The sequence below is a fragment of the Leucopleurus acutus genome (genome assembly GCF_964270905.1).
Source record: "Leucopleurus acutus genome assembly, chromosome: 1".
Lineage (NCBI taxonomy): Eukaryota > Metazoa > Chordata > Mammalia > Artiodactyla > Delphinidae > Leucopleurus > Leucopleurus acutus.
In genome coordinates, this window is record NC_139142.1 from 166,117,142 (window position 1) to 166,137,123 (window position 19,982).

Here is a 19,982-nt window from a genome sequence, read left to right on the forward strand (position 1 = left end):
GAGGTTTCTAAACAACATTAACATGATTCTTCTAGGGTAAATTCAGATATATTGATTCTGAAAATCTAAAGGGATACACTTTATAGTGACTGGGCAAAAAAACAGGAAGTGCTCAACTCCAGGCTTTGACAGGATGACTTCCCTTCAGTGCTATCAGGAGTTCAACTGCAGGCGGATGGGTCTGGGCATCCCTCTGCCCTAACCTGCTAAAAATGTCTCACGGTACAGACCTGGCTAACTTCAGAAACAGATGGAGCAACTTGTTCTCTACAGAATATGGGCCTTAATTCTTGGGGTCATAAGCAGATAAGGCCACAAAGATTTATCAACGACCAAGATGTCAATGTAGCAAATTGTTTTCCCCAATCTAGATGGATGTGCTTTCAGACTCATAAATGTGTCCTGAGGTATACTCTGGGCCATTACCACTACTGTGCACACACTCCCTTGGCCCTCCCACTTGTACTCCGGAGTTAATCACAGTTCCTAGGCTAAGGTGAAGGGATAATGTGTAGACAATCTACAACTTATCTAGCTTCAAGCTCAGACTTTGCCTCAGAGCAGGAGACAGCAATTTAAACTGTTTACTGTATAAAGCTTACATTAAGAGAGGGCTGTACTCTTTCTTTAGTGCACTGGACCTAGAAGACCCAGGGTGATAAAGAGGCTATATATGTATATGCACATGGTACAACATTTTTGAAAAGTTAGTCCCCACACTTACCTAGCTCCTCTCTCCAGAGGCAGTGATGACTTTTCCGCTCCTCTTTCCCCATCCCTACCTCATCTCCTATTGTCCCCCCCGCCCTTTCTCACTTCCATTCGGCTATACCAGCCCCAAGGCCTTTGGACTTGTTCCATTTACCTGGAATGTTCTTCTCCAGGGAAGAATCTCTCTCTCTCTTCTCTTACTTTCTTCTGGTTTTTGCTCAAATGCCATCTTATCAGGGATGCGTTTCCTAAGCACCCTATATAAAATATCAAGCCATACCTACCCATCCCTCAACCTGCTTTATTTTCTCTCCTGCACTTATAACCACCTAACATTTATTTTATTTTGTCTCCCTCTAGTAGATATAAGATTCATGAAGAAAGGAATTTTTGATTAACTATTTCGCTGGTAGTAGATGGACAAACGAATTCAACAATGAATAACCAGTATGTGCCAAGTATTGTGCTAATATCTGGAAATACAGTAGTGAGCGAGACAGTCTGATCCTTACCTTAACAGTATCTGGAGGTGGCGGGGGGTAAACAAACAAAAGAATGAAATAAATATTTACTATGTTCTAAGCACTTTCCATATATTTAATGCTCAAATCCACCATATAAGCTAGGTGCTATCACGATTTCCTGTCCACACGTAAGTTCCTAAGGCACAAGCCATATGGTTCTTAAGCGGCAGAGCCAGGAATCAAGCCGAGACATGCAGGCTCTGGAGTGTGTGCTCTTAAACAGGCAAAAAAGCAAAAACAACACACTGTGTTAAATGTCACGGCAAAAGTAATTGAAGGTGCTCGGGTGGAAACAAGACAAGTATATCTATTTCAGTCTATGGGCAGTGAGGGGAATGCCAAGAAGTTTTCCTAAAACCTTTCCAGAACTATCAGTCTGGAAATACAGATAGAGATTCAGTTTTGGACATAACTGAGTTTGAAGTGAAGTGAGTTCGGATGGTACTCTAGGAATCACTAGCAGAAAGATAACTGAAGTCATGGGATTGTGTGAGATTTCCTAAGAAAAGAGTGTCTAAAAGAAAAGAGAAGAGGGATCATTTAAGAGGTAAGAAGCTCAAAATGCCAGATGAAATGGCCAGAAAGGTAGATAAAACCTAAAACTAGAAACAAAGAATGCTTTAAGAATGAGGAAGTATCAAAACTGCTTGGTGAGAAGGGCACTGGGGAGTGTACATTGGACTTAGAAACAGAGGACAAGGTTCTCCACAGTCTGACCATTATCTACTTCTTCAAACTTCTCTCGGCCTAATCCCATACACACACCCTACTCTAACTCAGTGCTCTTCATCTAGGATAGCACTGCTCCCACCCCAGAGGGCATTTGGAAATGTATCAGGCAGAGGACCTACTAGCATTTAGTAGAGGGGGTCAGGGATATCCACAGTTCAATGAACAACTGCACTGCCCAAAATGCCACTAATGCCTCAGCTGGCAGACCCTTTGTCTAGCGGCAGTTTATGCAAAGTTCCCAATCTCCGGTGGCCTTCACCCCTAATGTTCCCATTCCTCCCCACCCCCTGCCATACCTTTAGCCTTTGTTCCTACTGTGTGGTCTCCTGGAATTCTGGTTTTGGAATCAGAAGTCAACAAATTCTGTAAATTTTTACATATCATATTTATTATAATATTCATGCATTTAAATTCTCAAATTCTGTAGTATAGTGGAAAGAACATGTTTTGTGTTTTTTTTGGTTTGTTTGTTTGTTTAAGTTTTAGGCACTTTAAGCCTCAGCTTGCTGATCTGTTACACAGGGATGTTACTATCTACTGTATTAAAGATGACTGGGCTTAAAGTACCTAGCACAATGCCCGGCACTTGGCAGCTGCCCAATCAACATTAATTTCCCTTTCTATGATTACCCTCCCCTTGAATGATTACAGTCCACCCATGGTATCTGTTGGGGGCTGATTCCAGGACCCTGCCACCAAATACTGAAACCCGTGAATGCTTAAGCCCCTTATATAAAACGGCACAGTATCTGCATATAACCTATGTACATCTTCCCATATACTTTCAATCATCTCTAGATTACTTATAATACTTAATACAATGTAAATGTTACATAAATAGTTACAAACACAATGTGAATGCTATATAAATAGTTGGCAGCATGGCAAATTCAAGTTTTGCTTTTTAGAACTTTCTGGAATATTTTTATCCCCCAAGTATTTTCAGTCTGAGGTTTGCTGAATCTGCAGATGTGGAACCTTCAGATCCAGAGGGCTAACTGTATTCTACTCAGGAATTCATACAGACCTCACTGCTCTTCTCACTTGGCAGTGATCTTCTACCTCAAGTTGCTAATGGTTTTCTCCAGCTACCTGACTTGGGGCCGTCACACCTGCTGCCCAACATGCTCCATATCTAGGACCTCAGGCTCTCAGGCAAAAGCTATAGATGGGCCACCATCTATCCTGCCCCTCCTCCATTTCAGAGACTTGCCCCAGAAACAGCTATTTCTTTAAAGTTCCATTCTTCTTTCTCTACCTCTGATTAAATATCATTAAATAAAAGAGCTCACGATTAGGTACTATGTTATTCTGTATAAATAATGTATATACATTTTAGTTTTATGAAGTACAATATGCAGATATACTATATATATTTGACTAAATGCAGTGCTTGTGATCACTGCTATAAAAAGTAGTACAAAATGAGAGCTCCCTCATATAACACCATGCCTCCTAAAAAATTGCATTCAACTTAAGGCTCCTTCTCCAAAAATGTTGCTTTAGTCCAAGACCCAGGAATGTCTCTATGTGACCCATCTTTATAGTTGCACCATGAACCTCTTGAGGACAGAATATTTGTCTTTTCCATCTTTGTATCTCCATATCTAACACAGTGGCCTCCTCATTAATAAATGTTTGCTATTTGATAATCAGAGAAAAAAAGACAAAAACATTCTCAACAGACATCAGTACTTTACCAAGGTCAGAAAGCCATCAAGGTAAGGATAGGTAACTGGAAGCCTCTGTAAGGAGAGAGGAACCTGCCTCTCAGATATGGAAGCAATTTATTCTATTAGGGAATTTTAATTTTGTAAACCACCTTAAATTCATATGGGAAGCATATAAGACATAAATGCCAAGTATTTCATTAGAGAAACTGAAAAGCTGCTACATGAGATGCCTTTTCCTAAGATTCAATCATGTTTCCTTTTTACAAGTGTTCCTCGATTTTTCTGATACTAAAATTTCTAAGTTTCCACCTATAAATTGATACTGAAGCATACGTCGGATTTGTTTTGCCTCTAAGAAAATAAATGAGAAAAAAACAAAACAAAACTGTGGTAGTCATTAGTAATATTCAAAACTATTTCAGGTTCTCCCCCATCTTGGGCACACGGTAGGACTGCACTTTCCTAGGCCTTTAAGTGAGAGCATGTGACTTGCTTTTGGCCAATGAAATGTGAGTGCAATGGATGCGTCACTTTAAGAGCCAACACACTTTAAGCGCCCAGGTGGAAAAGTACACGTTGATGAAGATTTCCATCAGCCTGGACCCCCGAGTGACTGTAGTTAGCAGACACACACCACGGCCACACAGCCTGAGTGAGAAATTAACCTTTCTGCTACTGAAAATTTGGAGTTATGTTATTACCTAGTCTACCTAGATTGATACAAACACCAAGTCTGGCAAAGGGTTTTCAATTGGGGATCAAGAAATTCTGTTTTTTATCTCAGAGCAGGCCAATCCTCTTTTGCATCATAAATAATAATAGCAAGAAGTGAATCTCAATTCCAGCCTTTTAGGGCACCTACACATCAGCAAACCAGGTGATACACAATTTGTTTTATCTGCAACACAACCAAGTAACATCATTGGTAATAAGCTTTGCTATCACTACAGTCTTGACAAACACTAGGTTTTATTGAAAAGGCCGGATAACAAACAGCTCTAAACGTCAAATTTTGCTGTTCTGTGTACAGTATCATCCTAATACCCTAAACCAGTAATAAGGAACGATTAAACAAACCAAAAAGGTTCTCTGTAATTTCAAGTGGCAATCAATGAGACTGTACATTGAAGCAGTGCAAAGTTCAGGCGCAAAGGAAAGTGAGTGTACTGTAGCAGATATTACGTATAGTTTGGAGCAGTCTGAGCTTTTCTTTCCTTTTTTTAAAACAAAGTATAGCAATGTTAGAAATTTAAGAAATCATTATTGCTAATCTCTGAGCTGTCCTGAGGGAATAAGATACTGGCCTCTGAAAAATATTCTGCTACAAAATTCTTCTCAAGTCTCAGCAGAGAAGGGCTTGGAATGCGATGGGACAAAAGGCAGGCCTCGGCTCCCCTCCACTTTCTCGGGAGCATTCAGAGAGAGAAACACAGGTAGCCAGAGACGGTTAGACATGCCAACTATCACCTTTCACAAGAACTAAAACTCAAACAGAATGTCTTGTTCTTTTAGGCCCAAACAGCTCCTCCTTCCTCACTAAAAACACACAAAACGTGTGTCCTTTACTCTTCCTCCATTCTCTGAAACAGAAATCAGGGTATCTGCTTCAAACATCACTGGGGTGTGAAGGGCATTAATGAGCCTTCTTATCACAACCTCTGTTCCCAGAAGGGACATTTAACAAGCACCATAATTTATTTATGATCCTTTCATCTTAGGTCTCAACAGTTCATTTCAATTTTGAGCCCTCAGCATTTTCCCATTTCAGCAGCTTATACTTAGAGATTTAAATTCCATACTACAGGGTTTCTTGGGCTCAGACCTGCCCCAAAGCATACGTTCCAAATCTCCTGAGACAGCCCATTGCAGATTGAAATCTATAAAAAGGCTGGATGAATTCCCTTGACACAGGCACTAAACCATGACTCTGATGACCAAATCTTGAAAGCCCAATTGAGTTCCAAATCCAGCTTTGCTGTTGAGGCGCTGGTAGAACAGAATGTTAGGCTACTCACGTGACTGTCTTTGAACAAAACTCAATTCACCAAAATCAACACCAATACCCACCTCAGCCATGAAATTGAGCTGTGTTTGGGGGATTTCTGAAAACAGAAGGGAACCAACTGCCCCAGGCAAGATAAGCTCCAAATGGCACAGTCTGGAGAGTTGAGGACTATGCCAGAGACTATGAAATCAAACTTTACTCCAACCTGCAGCATTTTAAATCATGAAGAAGCTTATGAGGCTAGAGACATGAGAACTCTTTAGTGACACTCACCTGTAGACAGCTCACTCAGTAAAAGGGGCCATGCTAGATCCAGGAAGGGAGACAAGGGCAAACCCAAAGAAAAGAACAGTCTAGTCAAGTAGGGAAAACATACAAACTCACATAAACTAAGGTACATAAGGTCAGAAATAGCACTACATATTGTCCACAGAGATGATGACAGGCCAGGGTAACCAGGACAAGCTTTAGGGTGGTAGGATTTGAGCTGAGCTTGAATCACAGACTGGATTACAAAGAGATGTTGAAAGGCAATTCAGGCAGAGGCTCTGAAGCACGAATTACAAAGAGATGAAGACTGGTCCACTCTGGCTAGAGCAGAAGGTATCTGGCTAGAAGTAATGGTAAGTGAGGACAAGACAGAATAGGGACAAACTGTGAACAGCCTTGAATGCCTGGCCAGGGGGTCAAAGCTTGATAATGGGGGACCAAAACAGGTCTGTGATCAAGGGACCTAGTCTAAAGGGTGCTTTGGAAAATGAATCTAATTCCAGTGTGCAGGATCAACAAGAATGAAGAGAAAACAAGATTAGAAAACCCAACAGACACAACTGAAATCAAGAGACACCATAAATGAAGACAGTGGCTCTCCTTGACTCATAATTGAAACTAGGATTATAAAATTTATATATATATAAAGGACATTACTGGGTCAAATGGGGAAAATTAAATATGAACTATATATTGGATAACAGCATATATTAATGTTAAATTTCCTGAATGTTATGTTGTGGTTAATAATTAATTATGCTGTAATTAAGTATATTAGAGAATTATGCACAACATATTATATAAGACAATGTCTTTGTTCTTAGGAGAGGTCTGCTGAAGTATTTAGGGTTGAAAATTATGATGTCTGCAACTAACTCTCAAATGGTTCAGGAAAGAAGTATGTATCTAGAGAGATATAAAAGCAAGTGTGACCAATGTCAATAACTAGTGAATCTAAACACAAGATATAAGAAGGACTCTATGGAAAGAAGCACAGGTTTTAGTGACTGACTGGCTGTTGGGGGCAAGGAAGAAGGAGGAAAGGTTTTGCGTGTACATGACACAGAATACTGGTAGCACCACCGGAAAAGGGAAGCTCAGGGAAGAAACAGTTTTCAGGAGACACGTGCTGAATCTGGCTACGGATAGAAGTGGCAAGAAGAAACAAGATACTAGAATGAAATGAGAAAGAAATGTCTTCGAGCAGTTGGGAAAAATAAGACTCAGGCCACACATCAGGACTAGAAATACCAATTTACGAACTACCTAAGTGGATAATAGTTTAAGTATGAGAAACAGATGAGATCTAAGATAGAAGCAGGACAGGGAAAAGAGTGAAGTGAGAGATGACTGACATCATAATTTACTGGTAGAAGGTGGGAAGAGAATAAGAGAACCAGGAGGGTTCTATGTGACAGAAACAAAGGTAGGAAAAGGATTAAGGCAGTGCTTCATGGAATGATCAACGGCATCAAATACTGCAGAAACACTAAAGAAGGTGAAGATTGGCAAATCGAATTAGGAAATAATCAGTGAATTTGGGGTAGAAGTGAAAACCAGGCTATAGGCTCCAGAAAAGGAACAGACGAAGTAGAAATGCAAGACTGGGTATAAATCACTCACACATGAGGAGGTTTACCTTAAATGAAATGGAAATGAAACGACAGTTAAAAGGAGCACTAGAAGCATGGGGAGAGCTGTATTCTGTAAGAGATTGGGACGATCTGGCGAAATTTGTAGTTATAGGAGAAGGAGCAAATAAAGACACCTCGGAGACGAGTTGAAGAACCGAGATTATGCTGCATATTAGGGAGAGATAGGAAGAGGACTTAGTTCTAGAAATGGAATGGAATAAACCTTCCTTTAAGACAGGAAGAAAGGGTGAGTGAAGAGGTGAAGAGAGCAGCAGTAATAAAAAGAGGACATTGACAAAAATAATTTAGAAGCTGAGAAAGAAATCTCAAGATTAGAAAAAAATTGCCAGGGCAGCAGGAACTGAGTCATTTCTGGACCTTACACAGGCCTGCTACTCCAGCCACAACTGCTTAGGGGAATGGGGCAGCTATCCATGACAACCCAACGCAGAGTGTAACCGCCTGATGGGAATTCCTGACTTAAGGTGGAGACTAATTAAGAAGGACTGTGTTCAAGGTGACATTCCTCCTGTATTATGACAGGTCCTTTGCCTATATGAGTAAAAGACCATTTTCTACTATCAATAGAAGATATGCCTGAATTAGCAACTGCTCTACACGAGGGCAAAGGTAAGCTTGAAATCCCACTGAAAGAAAGTCCCCTGTTGGAAGCCACCTTTAGACATTCTACAGCCGAGTACAGTGCGATTTGGTCCTTGCATCATCACTTTTCAAAAACCTTAGGAGATATGGACAGCAATTTCCTGACGTCATAGAGCAACTAAAAATAAACAGTTTTATAAACTGTAAAAGAAATGTGCAGCAGCAGCAGAACACTTCATAGAACTCATCTGAAGATAAGACATATGAGAAAGAACAGTATTTTTATGGCCTTTTATTTCCTTTAAAAGACACGTGCAATAAAATAGTTGGGACTGGAATTACTTTACTACTTTAGCAGGTATCCTCACAAATATTTAAAGAACAATATTAGAATGATAAGGCAAAAAATCATGATTACCCCAGGAGATGGAGAAAAAGCTTTTGATACATTTTAACACCCTTTCATGACTAAAAACTCTTCGCAACTAGAAAAAGAAGAAATTTCCTTTAACTTGATAAAGAATATTTACCCAAAAACTTGCTATACTTCAAATACTATATATACAGCAAATACTGACAAGATGAAGACTTCGCTTTGAAATTATGAACAAAATGAGATGCCCACTATCACCACTTCTATTCAGCATTACACTGGAGTTCCTAGTCAGTAAAGCAAGAAACAGAAAGAAAGCTACAGGATTGAAAAGAAATGGGCAAAATGTTTACAGATGAAATATCAGAATTAGTAAGTGTTTAACACAATCTCTGAATTCAACATCAACTTGCAGAAATAAAGTGATGGATATATTATATAGCAACAATAAACAAAAAATGAATATTTAAAACATCGTTACATAAAAAAACAGGTATCTAGGAATAAATTTAATAAAAGATATGTAAAACCTCTATGGGAAAAATTGTAAAAGTTCACTGAGAAACCTCAAAGAAGACCTGAAGAAATGGCTATACCATAACATGGATAAAACTTGATATTGTAAAAGTGTAAATTCTCCTGAAATGTTTTATAGATTCAATGCAATTCCAATCAAAATCCCAACAGGTGTGTGTGTGTGTGCATGTGCGCATGTGTAACTTACAAATTGACCCTAAATTGCACAGGACCAAGCTCAACTTCCCATAGGACCCGCAACTGCCTCCTCCAAGTGTATCATCCTATAGGTCCCCAAGTTTTCAGGTGTTAGGCATCTGGCATTCTGAGACAACTTCTAGAGACAGCTGGCACCCAAATAACAGACTACCTAGTATCCAGGCAGTTTGTCCATCTCCTCACTGGTAAGTCTGCTCCTGCAGTTGTCTGATAAATACAGAGGGCAGGGCTTCCCTGGTGGTGCAGTGGTTGGGAGTCTGCCTGCCAATGCAGGGGACACGGGTTCGAGCCCTGGTCTGGGAGGATCCCACGTGCCACAGAGCAACTAAGCCCATGCACCACAACTACTGAAGCCCGCGTGCCTGGAGCCCGTGCTCCTCAACGGGAGAGGCCACCGTGATGAGAGGCCCGCACACTGTAACGAAGAGTAGCCCTTGCTCGCCTCAACTGGAGAAAGACCACGTGCAGCAATGAACACCCGATGCAGCCAAAAATAAAAAAAAAAATTTTAATAAAAAAGAATATAGAGTTTCTTTAAAAAAAAAAAGAAAGGGCATTGGGAGAAGGGGGCGGGAAGCCACTCTACCAGAGACAGGCCCTGACACACCTTGCCATGGTGACAATGGGAGAATGGGAAACCTGTGCCTCCTCTTCTCTTGCTTGGGAATTCCCAAGCAAAGCCTATCCCTTAATCCATGAGCTGAGAATGGCTTGGTAAGCAACAGGTGGCATCCCCAAAGGAATCCACTTTGAAACCAGGTGTTAACCCCAAGGTTAACACCTTGTATTTCACAATTTTAAAAAAATTGTTTTAAAATAATAATAGGGCCTATAGAAAGCATTCCTCTGTTCCCTCCATATTCTCAAGTCTCTTTAAGTCTTAACTTTTTTTCCCCACTAGTACAGAAGGAAACTAGAGCTATGGCTCTCCTTGACAGAAATTACCAGATAGCAGCACCTTTAACAACTGACAAGCCTAAAACCACTCTAATTGCCTGCAAAGAGGAGGTTGAGAGGTCTCTGAAGTTTCTAAAGTCCTTTCATATGAAAAGGGAGAGTAACCACCTCAAAAGTATCAGTCAGTCCCGGAAGTCTTGTGAGGCTGTCAGGGAGCCCCAAGTCAAGTATCTATAAAAGGAATGGGGTTCTGTGATTCTCTTGCACCAAGCTGCTCAGGGAGCCACACAGCCAAGCCACATGTTGAGAGAGAAAACTGTACTCCATTCCAACACCCATTGCATTAGCCCAGAAAATGCTATCTGAGAACCCTGGGAGAGTTAACTGAGACTGAAGATCCTACTGGAAAATGAAAGTGCTCTAGATGGCAATGATGGATCTAAAAATAACCTATCTCGTCATGATGAAAACAGATTAATAAAGGATCACGGCATAGCAATGGGTAGTAGTCTCCTAAACATCGTTATCTCGCTCTAAGGGCCATGGATCATTGTGACAATAATCAGTGGAAGAAAAACCAGGACCAAGCAAACCTAAGATGCACCAACCTCCACCAATGAACAGCACTGGGTACAGCATGTGCCCAGCTGGATAAAATAAATGTGGCAGCTCCTATCCCCTTGCTGGCTATCTCCCATATTTAATTTGGCACATGAGGACATAAGCCATGTCACAGGTATGGTATCAACACAAAACTGAAAATGTGTACTTCGGACCACTTCAGTTCTGCCTGGCAGGCTTCCCTACAGAGTATCACCTGACCTCAAACTATGTTACTGATGTCTTAGTCACTATATTACTCTTTAGGAAAAGGGTACATTTTACTAGCTAAGTTCAAAACCATGATGTGTTTATTTCAAAGCTTCACTGTCACTGGACTATGCCTGAGAAACTCATTTCAAAATCAGTACAAAACTATTTGTCTCACCATTGGCCTGGTAGCCATCATTGCCCTAAACCAAGAAGTCCGTCTGTGAAAACATGAACCATAATATAGGCCCAGTAATTATCCTGTGTGTGTTAAAACTGGTAACAAATCTCAGCAAAATACTCCCAAAACTATTAAACTTATGTTATTAAGTTTAATAACTTAGGTTCTAGGACTATCCCTAGAGTAAAAAAACCAAAAGAAAGAACATGAAGGTGTACAGATGGCTAGAGATGTCCGAAGTTCTTAGTTTCCTAGTAACCCTGGTTTGGGAGAGAAGGTTACCTTATCCATATGGAAGATCAAATCCAATTCACAAACATTTTCGAAACACTTATCCAGAGTCTCCACAAAAACCTAGGAAACAAGGAGAAATAGATACACAAGTCACATCTTCATAAATGTCACATCTGAAAGTAAAGGGGGCAGTCAAGATACTATTTACCTTATGATAAATCTCAAACCCCCGCCCCCCCCCCCCAAAAAAAAACCACCGCAAACCTCCCAGCATTAGCTGATCACCCTACTTATCCCAATTTGAAGGGGACAATTGAGGACAGGACAATCTTGTTTTCAGTATAGCAATACAACCAGCAGACACATGAGGCTTTCTTTCCCTCTTTATAAGATGCCAGCTGATATAAAAGAATAACGAAGTAACAGCTACTTATAATACTATGTCCTTTCCCCAAGCCTCCACGTATACATGTAAAAACATTTTTCATTATCATGGTGCTAACATAGCTCTGTCCTGCTAATTTCAATGAACATTAACTTCAAAACACTTTTCCATGAATCAACTTAATTAACATGCTTACGATTTTAATTTACTTTAAATATAACATTTAAACAGAAAAGTGTTTAAAGGGTAAACACTTTATAATTTGTATATTATAAATACTTTATAATTAAGCTATAAGGGTATAGCTTAATGAATTTTCAGAATGAGCATATCATGTAACCACCATCCAAATATTGAAATGGAGCACTACCAGTTCCCTAGAAGCCCCCTTCATGCCCCCTCAGACCGTATCCTCTCCAAACGTAACCACCATCCTGACTCCTACCATCACAGTTTAGTTTTGCCTGTCCTTGAATTTACATAGAAGGCGTCATACATCATGTACTCTTTTCGTTTGGCTTCTTTCACTCAACAATGTTTGTGAATTCTTCCATGTTGTTGCATGTCATAAAATCTTGTACATATTCACTGCTGTATAGTATTTCATTCTTGAATTTATTTATCCATTCTCCTAGAGACATTTGAGTTTTTTGTTTTTAACTGGGTACAAATTGATATAAATGGAAACTATACTTCTAACCACTCTGGAAAACTATTTGACATTATTTACTAATACTCTATGATCCAGCAATTCTACTCCTAGGTACATACTCAAAAGAAATGCATACAAATGTATGCCAAAAAACACATATAATAATTTCATAATAGCATTATTTATAACCCTACACATTTTTAACAATGACTGAAAATCCACTGTAAGGATAACATACATAAATATGGGTTTTCAGTCACTGTACTGGGCAGTGAGCCCTTAGAATCCGGCAACTCAAGTCCTTCAGTTTGAGGAAATTTCATCAAATAATTTTGTTGAGAATTTCCTCCCTTCCATATTCCTCATCTTTCTTTTTTTGGAGCTGTTTATATTGGGGTATTCGACCTCCCATTTTCTTATCTTTTCTGTCTCATTTTCCTCTCATGTTTTTAATTTTTAAGAGATCATTCTGCTCTGTGTTTCCTGTTTATGAGCCCATTTTTGTTTGTCTTCCTTTATTTCTCTGTGGCTTAGAGATAGGGGGCTGTTTGCTTTATTGTTAAAATGAGTTGAATTTTACTGTTGGTTTTAGTCTCCATTTTCCATGTCAGAACCTTTCCTCAGATGTCTGATTATCCTTGTTTTTTATTCATAAGAATTAAAGGCTGATTGGAAGCTCTGTAATAATGGCTATTTGCTGGGAATCCTACCCTCCACCACGGCCCTGGGCTTTTAAATTTCATTTTCCTTAGATTGGTCAGATTTCCCAGAGGAATTTTACAATCTCCTGCCTAAAGAGTAAAAGACTAGCTGTCAGAAATTTGGGAGCTGAGTGGCAGGAAAAGGGTTGGAAAGTTAGTATACAACATTCACAAGGCATATGTTCACTTAATCCCCCCGACTTATACCATCGACTGTCTAGAATTGGAGAAAGGACTTAGGGATCTAACTGGTTCTCAGCTTTCCTTTACCACTCCACACCCACACCACAGTGAGACTCTGTACAGCTAGCTTTGTGCCTTTTGAGGGTTCCACAATGTGTAGCAGGTTGGCTGTCAGCTTTCTCTACTGCTGGCCTGGGGTGTGACCTCCTTGGACCAGCCAAGTGAATACCAGGCATTCATACTCTTCCCTTCTTTCAAACAATTCCCTGCTACTGTCTTCTCTCCTGTTCTCTCTGTCCTTGTGGGTATGTATGTTCTTGTATGTATGTATGTATGTATGTTCTTGTGGGTATGTATGTATAGAACATTCATGTTCTATAGTTTTAAAGGAAGAAAATGAACTTAGAAGTGTGGGAGCTCCCAAGAGGACTTTTTAAAACATGAAACTGACAAAGTCTAAAATTCTTAAGAAAATAAAATGTGAAAGAATACCAAGAACATTTGGACAAACAATGATAATAAGAAATGACTGGTCTTACTAGGTATCAAAATTCATTGTAAAGCTTTGGTAATTAAAGGAGTGTAATACTAAGATAGAAATGAAAGTATGGATCAGTGGGACAGAATATAAAATACTGAAACATATACATGTTTATAAGGAAACAATTTTTTTTTCTGGATGGGATAAATCATTTTCATTACTATCAAAGGCATAAACACGAGTTGGAAATTTGTTAAAAGGTCAAAGTTCATTAAAAAAAACCTACTGTAAATTAAGGTAATGTAGATTAAAATGATGTAGATTAAAATGCATCATCTGTCTCTTAAATAAAGTAATACTTCCCATAAAAAGCAAAGGTGGGCTTTTGCCTTAATGCTGAATAACGCTGGTTCTAGAATCCTGTGCAAGTCTGAACAAAAATGCATTCTCTGAAAATTGTTTTCCACTTATTGTGAATGTCAATAGATCAAGTTCAAAGACAAGGCATGATTAAAAACTGCCATTGTCTTATATTCTACAGGCTATGAATTTCAGATAAGTTTCACCAAAAAGTCACAGTCGACAAAACCAGTGAAGCACAGGGACACAGCACAGACACTCTGGGTTTTGAAGTTTGAGAAAACTGAAGTAGAAAGTTGATTTTGTGCGGAATACTTTTACATGCTCTAGGAAGACCCAGAATCACGACAGCTGTAGCAGTCTGTGAAAAAGTCACTATAGCCTGCGGTCACCAAGTTGCCTCCATATCTGTAGCTCCCATACCGGGTGCCAGCATTCATGTAGCCTCCAATGGTTGGCACCACCAAATCCTCTTCCTCTCCCTCTATTGCAGATGTCCCCTCCTCTGCCCTGCCCTGGTAGGTCTGGGAGTAGAGGCACTTCATTTTGCATGGAGCCTCCCATGCCAAGAAAATACAATTTTTGATAAAGATGGGAAAATTGATGGGAAAAAGATGACCTAGACAATAAATAGTGTCAGGACAAATGGCTATCCTTTGGGGTAAAAAATATTGTACCTGGGCTTCCCTGGTGGTGCAGTGGTTGAAAGCCCACCTGCCGATGCAGGGGACACAGGTTCGTGTCCCGGTCCGGGAAGGTCCCACATGCCGCGGAGCGGCTGGGCCCATGAGCCATGGCCGCTGAGCCTGCGCATCCGGAGCCTGTGCTCCACAACGGGAGAGGCCACAACAGTGAGAGGCCCGCGTACCGCAAAAAAAATATATATATATTGTACCTATCTCAATATAGATATATAAATACCTTAAAGATATTGAGCTAAATGTAAAAAAAACAAAAAAAACTAACAAAGCAATGGCAGATCCATTTTATGGCATCTGGGTCTCTCTTGGAAATGATTTAGTCATTCTGTGGGATGCTTCTGGTTAGCTGACACTGTTCAAAGCAGCAAGTGGAGATGCTGCCTAGCGCCAGGACACGTGAGGAGAAGCAGCCCATATTTCTCAGTAGCGCTGTGCCAAGGGGCTGTTTTCATTAAAGAGGGTTAATGAAATTAAGATTGGTGTATTAGGGGCATCCCTGGTGGCGCAGTGGTTGAGAGTCCGCCTGCCGATGCAGGGGACACGGGTTCGTGTCCCGGTCCGGGAAGATCCCACATGCCGCAGAGCGGCTGGGCCCATGAGCCATGGCCGCTGAGCCTGTGCGTCCAGAGCCTGTGCTCCACAACAGGAGAGGCCACAGCAGTGAGAGGCCCGCGTACCGCAAAAAAAAAAAAAGATTGGTGTATTAGTCTGCTTGGGCTGCCACAACAAAATACCACATGGTAGTAACTAAGTCTGTGGGGCTTAAACAACAGACATTTTCTCACAGTGTTGGAGGTTAGAAGTCCTAGATCAAGGTTTGGCAGGAGCAGTTTCTCCTCCTGGCTTGCAGACAGCTGCCTTCTCCCTGTGTCCTTGAATGGCCTCTCCTTGGTTTGTGCATGTGGAAAGAAAGAGGTCTCTGGTGTCTCTTCCTCTTCATAATTATAAGAACACCAGCTGCATGAGATCAGAATCCCACCCTTAGGCCTAGTTTAACTTACTTCCTTAAAGGCCCCGTCTCCAAATACAGTCACATTGGGGGTTAAAGGTTTCAACATACAAATTTTGGGGGGACACAATTTAGTCCATAACAATTGGGTTCTCAGTAGGCTAGTGATCCAGAATAAGATGGAATAGCTCCAGAAAAGACATCCCCAGATAGAGATCAAAATGAACAGTCAGATGTATCTGTTTCTCCTAAAGCTTTCTCAAAACATCATTATTCAAGATCATAATCAAGGTCAAGAGAAAGGAAACAAAAGTCACATAATGTAGGAAGAAACCGCAGGAGCCAGAACATAATAAGCAAACGGCATGCTAATGCATGAAGGGACTGAAACGAAGGTGCTACAGACTCAGATGGCAAAATAACATGACATGAATCTAAAACTAAATTAAGAAACAAATCTGGGGAATAAAATGACAAAGAACATTCTTCTCACAAAGGAAAAGAGCAACTAAATTCATCTGCAAATGGTGAGAACAGACACAAATACAAAGAATGAAAGTCACCAAGAGGCAAAAGTCATTCAACATCTAAGTCTCATAAAAGGCATCACCTTAGTAGAAGCAAGGAATGGAAAAGGTCTTGATCCTACAAGGTTGGAAAGGGCAGACCAATTACAAGAAAAGGAAATGGTGTAAAAACAAAAACAAGAAGAAACAGCTGCAGCTACTGGAGATTCTGTTCTCAATGTTGCTGCCCTGTTGCCATCAAGAACACAAGTAAATCCTCAGGTAGCTACAGAGGCTCAAAGGGCAGCCCCACAAGCTAAACCTTTGGCAGAGATCAGAATAGCCACATTTAGCTATTATAACACAGCAGCTGTGACTCCAATGAAATTCGCTGAACAGAAATAAAAAGGAAAACACTGGATATAGTTCAGCTGATGAAGAAAGTTACAAGACTGTGAAGCAACAGGAAGTACTATGTGGAAATCTAGATGCTCAGTATGAAAAGATCATAAACTCATACACAAAGAGGAGTAGGATTGGGTCTCACTCTTCAACGCGAGGAATGGATACAGGTTGAAAAAGATCACACATTTAAAGTATGGGAAGGACTTCCCTGGTGGTCCAGTGGTTAAGACTCCACGCTTCCACTGTAGTGGGCATGGGTTTGATCCCTGGTTGGGGAACTAAGATCCCGTATGCTACAAGGCACAGCCAAAAAAAAAAAAAAAAAAGAAGTATGGGACTTACAGAGTTCTTGTTCTGAAGTCAGGTCCTTGTGCACCAAACAGCTAGCATTCTAATTTGCATGGATGTCATGCTGACTTTAGTATATTGAAAAATGATTTTTACCACAAAAAAGAAATGATGATTTTGTGACATGATAAAAGATGTTAGCTTGATATGGTGGTAATCGTTTTGCAATATATAAGTATATCAAGTCAATACACTATACATCTTAACTTTACACAACGTTATGTGTTATACATCAATTATACCTTGATAAAGCTGAGGGAAAAAAGAAAAACATCATTTTTTGTAACTATTAAATCAATGATACTGGTGTTAGTGTTGTAATCAGGTTAAATCTACTTCTATCAAACTTGATAGGAGGGGACTTCCCTGGTGGTGCAGTGGTTAAGAATCCATCTGCCAATGCCAGGGACATGGGTTTGATCCCTGGTCCGGGAAGATCCCACATGCCATGGAGCAACTAAGCCCTTGCACCACAGCTACTGAGCTTGCGCTCTAGCGTCTGCAAGCCACAACTACTGAGCCTGCGCACCACAACTACTGAAGCCCGCGTGCCCTAGAGCCCACATGTCACAACTACTGAGCCCACATGCCACAACTAACAAGCCTGTGTGCTTCAACTACTGAATCCTGCACACCTAGAGCCCGTGCTCCGCAACGAGAAGCACGCGCACAGCAACAAAGAGTAGTCCCTGCTCACCACAACTAGAGAAAGCCCACGCACAGCAATGAAGACCCAGCGCAGCCAAAAATAAATAAAATTTTAAAAAACAAACTTGATAGGACAATATTTTTTAGCTCATGAATTCTACTTTTCAAATATATAAAAGCTGCACATGGGATAAAATCTCACACACAGATTTCTTTGCATCCACTGTCTTGTGTACCCTTGTTAACTTTTTACAGTTATTTTCATCTCTTGAAACATGAAAGAAATGTTATGTAGATTTCTTTAGACAATCTGGCCAATGTGCTACATAATCAAGCACAAATAAGCTGGGTGGTGATAATAATAAAAATGGTTTTCTCAAAAGAAAAAAAAAAGCAATGGCAATACTGGAGAATATTTTTATATACCTTCAAGCTACAAGAAGAAAGACAAGCAAACCTAACTATATAAAGTTAAAAGACAAATGGACTAGGAGAAAATATCTGCAATAAATATAACAGAAAAGGATTAGTATCCATAAAGTTAGGAAAAAAACAAACACTTACAAATGAATAAAACAAATGAGCCGGACTTCCCTGGTGGCGCAGTGGTTAAGAATCTGCCTGCCAATGCAGGGGATACTGGTTTGAGCCCTGGTCCGGGAAGATCCCACATGCCATGGAACAACTGAGCCCATGCGCTACAACTGAAGATCCCACATGCCACGGAGCAACTAAGCCCGTGCGCCACAACTACTGAGCCTGCGCGTCACAATTACTGAGCCCACGTGCCTAGAGCCCATGCTCTACAACAAGAGAAGCCACCGCAATGGGAAGCCCACACACCACAACGAAGAGTAGCCCCTGCTCGCCGCAACTAGAGAAAGGCCGCGCACAGCAACAAAGACCCAATGCAGCCAAAAAATTTAAAAATAAATAAATAAATAGATTTAAAAAAACAAAAACAAATGAGCCATTAGAAAAGTGGACAAATGCTATGGTCAGACATTTTCAAATACAAAATGACTGGTAAACAGTAAAAGATATGTGGCCTCACTAGTATTCAAGCATGCTAGGGAAAACAACAAATTTCTATTTTTTCACCCATAAGATGGCAAACATTTGAAAATATCCTTAATATTTAAAGCTGGTAAGGTTATGGGGAAATAGGACTTTGGGGAGAGGCAATTAAGCACTATCTAACAATTTAAAAAGCACACATCTTTAATTAAAGCAGCAATTCCAATTTTAGGAATCTATCCTAAAGAAACTAACACACGTGCATACAGATGCATGTGCAAGGATATCATTGCACAATAATTTGCAATAGGAAGAAACTGGGAGAAACGTGAATGCCCACAGGTAGGGTACTGAATAAAAGATTATAAATAAAAGACTATGATATATTAATATTGTGGAAAATCATGCATCACTCAAAAGCATATATGAAGTGGAAAAAGCGCCAAGACTTCTAAGTGATTAAAAAAGCAAGTTGCAGGGGCTTCCCTGGTGGCGCAGTGGTTGAGAGTCCGCCTGCCGATGCAGGGGACATGGGTTTGTGCCCTGGTCTGGGAAGATCCCACATGCCGCGGAGCGGCTGGGGCCGTGAGCCATGGCCGCTGAGCCTGCGCGTCTGGAGCCTGTGCTCCGCAACGGGAGAGGCCACAACAGTGAGAGGCCCGCGTACTGCAAAAAAAAAAAAAAAAAGCAAGTTGCAGAACTATGTATGTAGTGAGATTACTTTTTACTTAAAAATTAAATAATGTATGTGACATGTGTGTGTGTGTCTGTGTGTGTACATGCATTAAAAGGCTTAATAGTGGCTACCTCTAGAAAGAGAAGTGGTATATGAGAGGGGAATGAATGCTAAGGGGGAGGACTTCTCCACTATACTTAATATATTTACTTAATATATTTAATGACCTATATGGGAAAAGAATCTAAAGAGTAGATAATATGTATATGTATAACTGATTCACTTTGCTGTACAGCAGAAACTAACACAACATTGTAAATCAACTATACTCCAATAAAAATTAATAATAAAAAAAAAGGAATGGAATACTGATACATGCTACAACAATAGATGGATATTGAAACTATTATGCTAAAGAAGCCAGTCTTCTGTGGTCCAGAAGGACCACATATTATACAAATCTATTTTCATGAAATGTCCATAATAGGCAAAACTATAGATACAGGAAGTAAATTAATGGTTGCCTAGGGCTGGAGTTAGGAGGCAGTTGGAGGGAAATGGGAAGTGACTATAATGAGTAAAGAGGTT

General features: G+C 40.2%; 1 protein-coding gene across 1 annotated transcript in view; it reads right to left on the minus strand.

Annotated features, from left to right (window-relative positions):
* Nucleotides 1–19,982, minus strand: part of AP3S2 (adaptor related protein complex 3 subunit sigma 2) — a 57,962-nt gene that overhangs the window by 18,620 nt on the left and 19,360 nt on the right. The window contains exon 4 of the mRNA XM_082839764.1: nucleotides 11,431–11,502. Coding sequence (XP_082695890.1) covers nucleotides 11,431–11,502 — 72 coding nt within the window. The remainder of the gene's footprint in view (nucleotides 1–11,430; nucleotides 11,503–19,982) is intronic.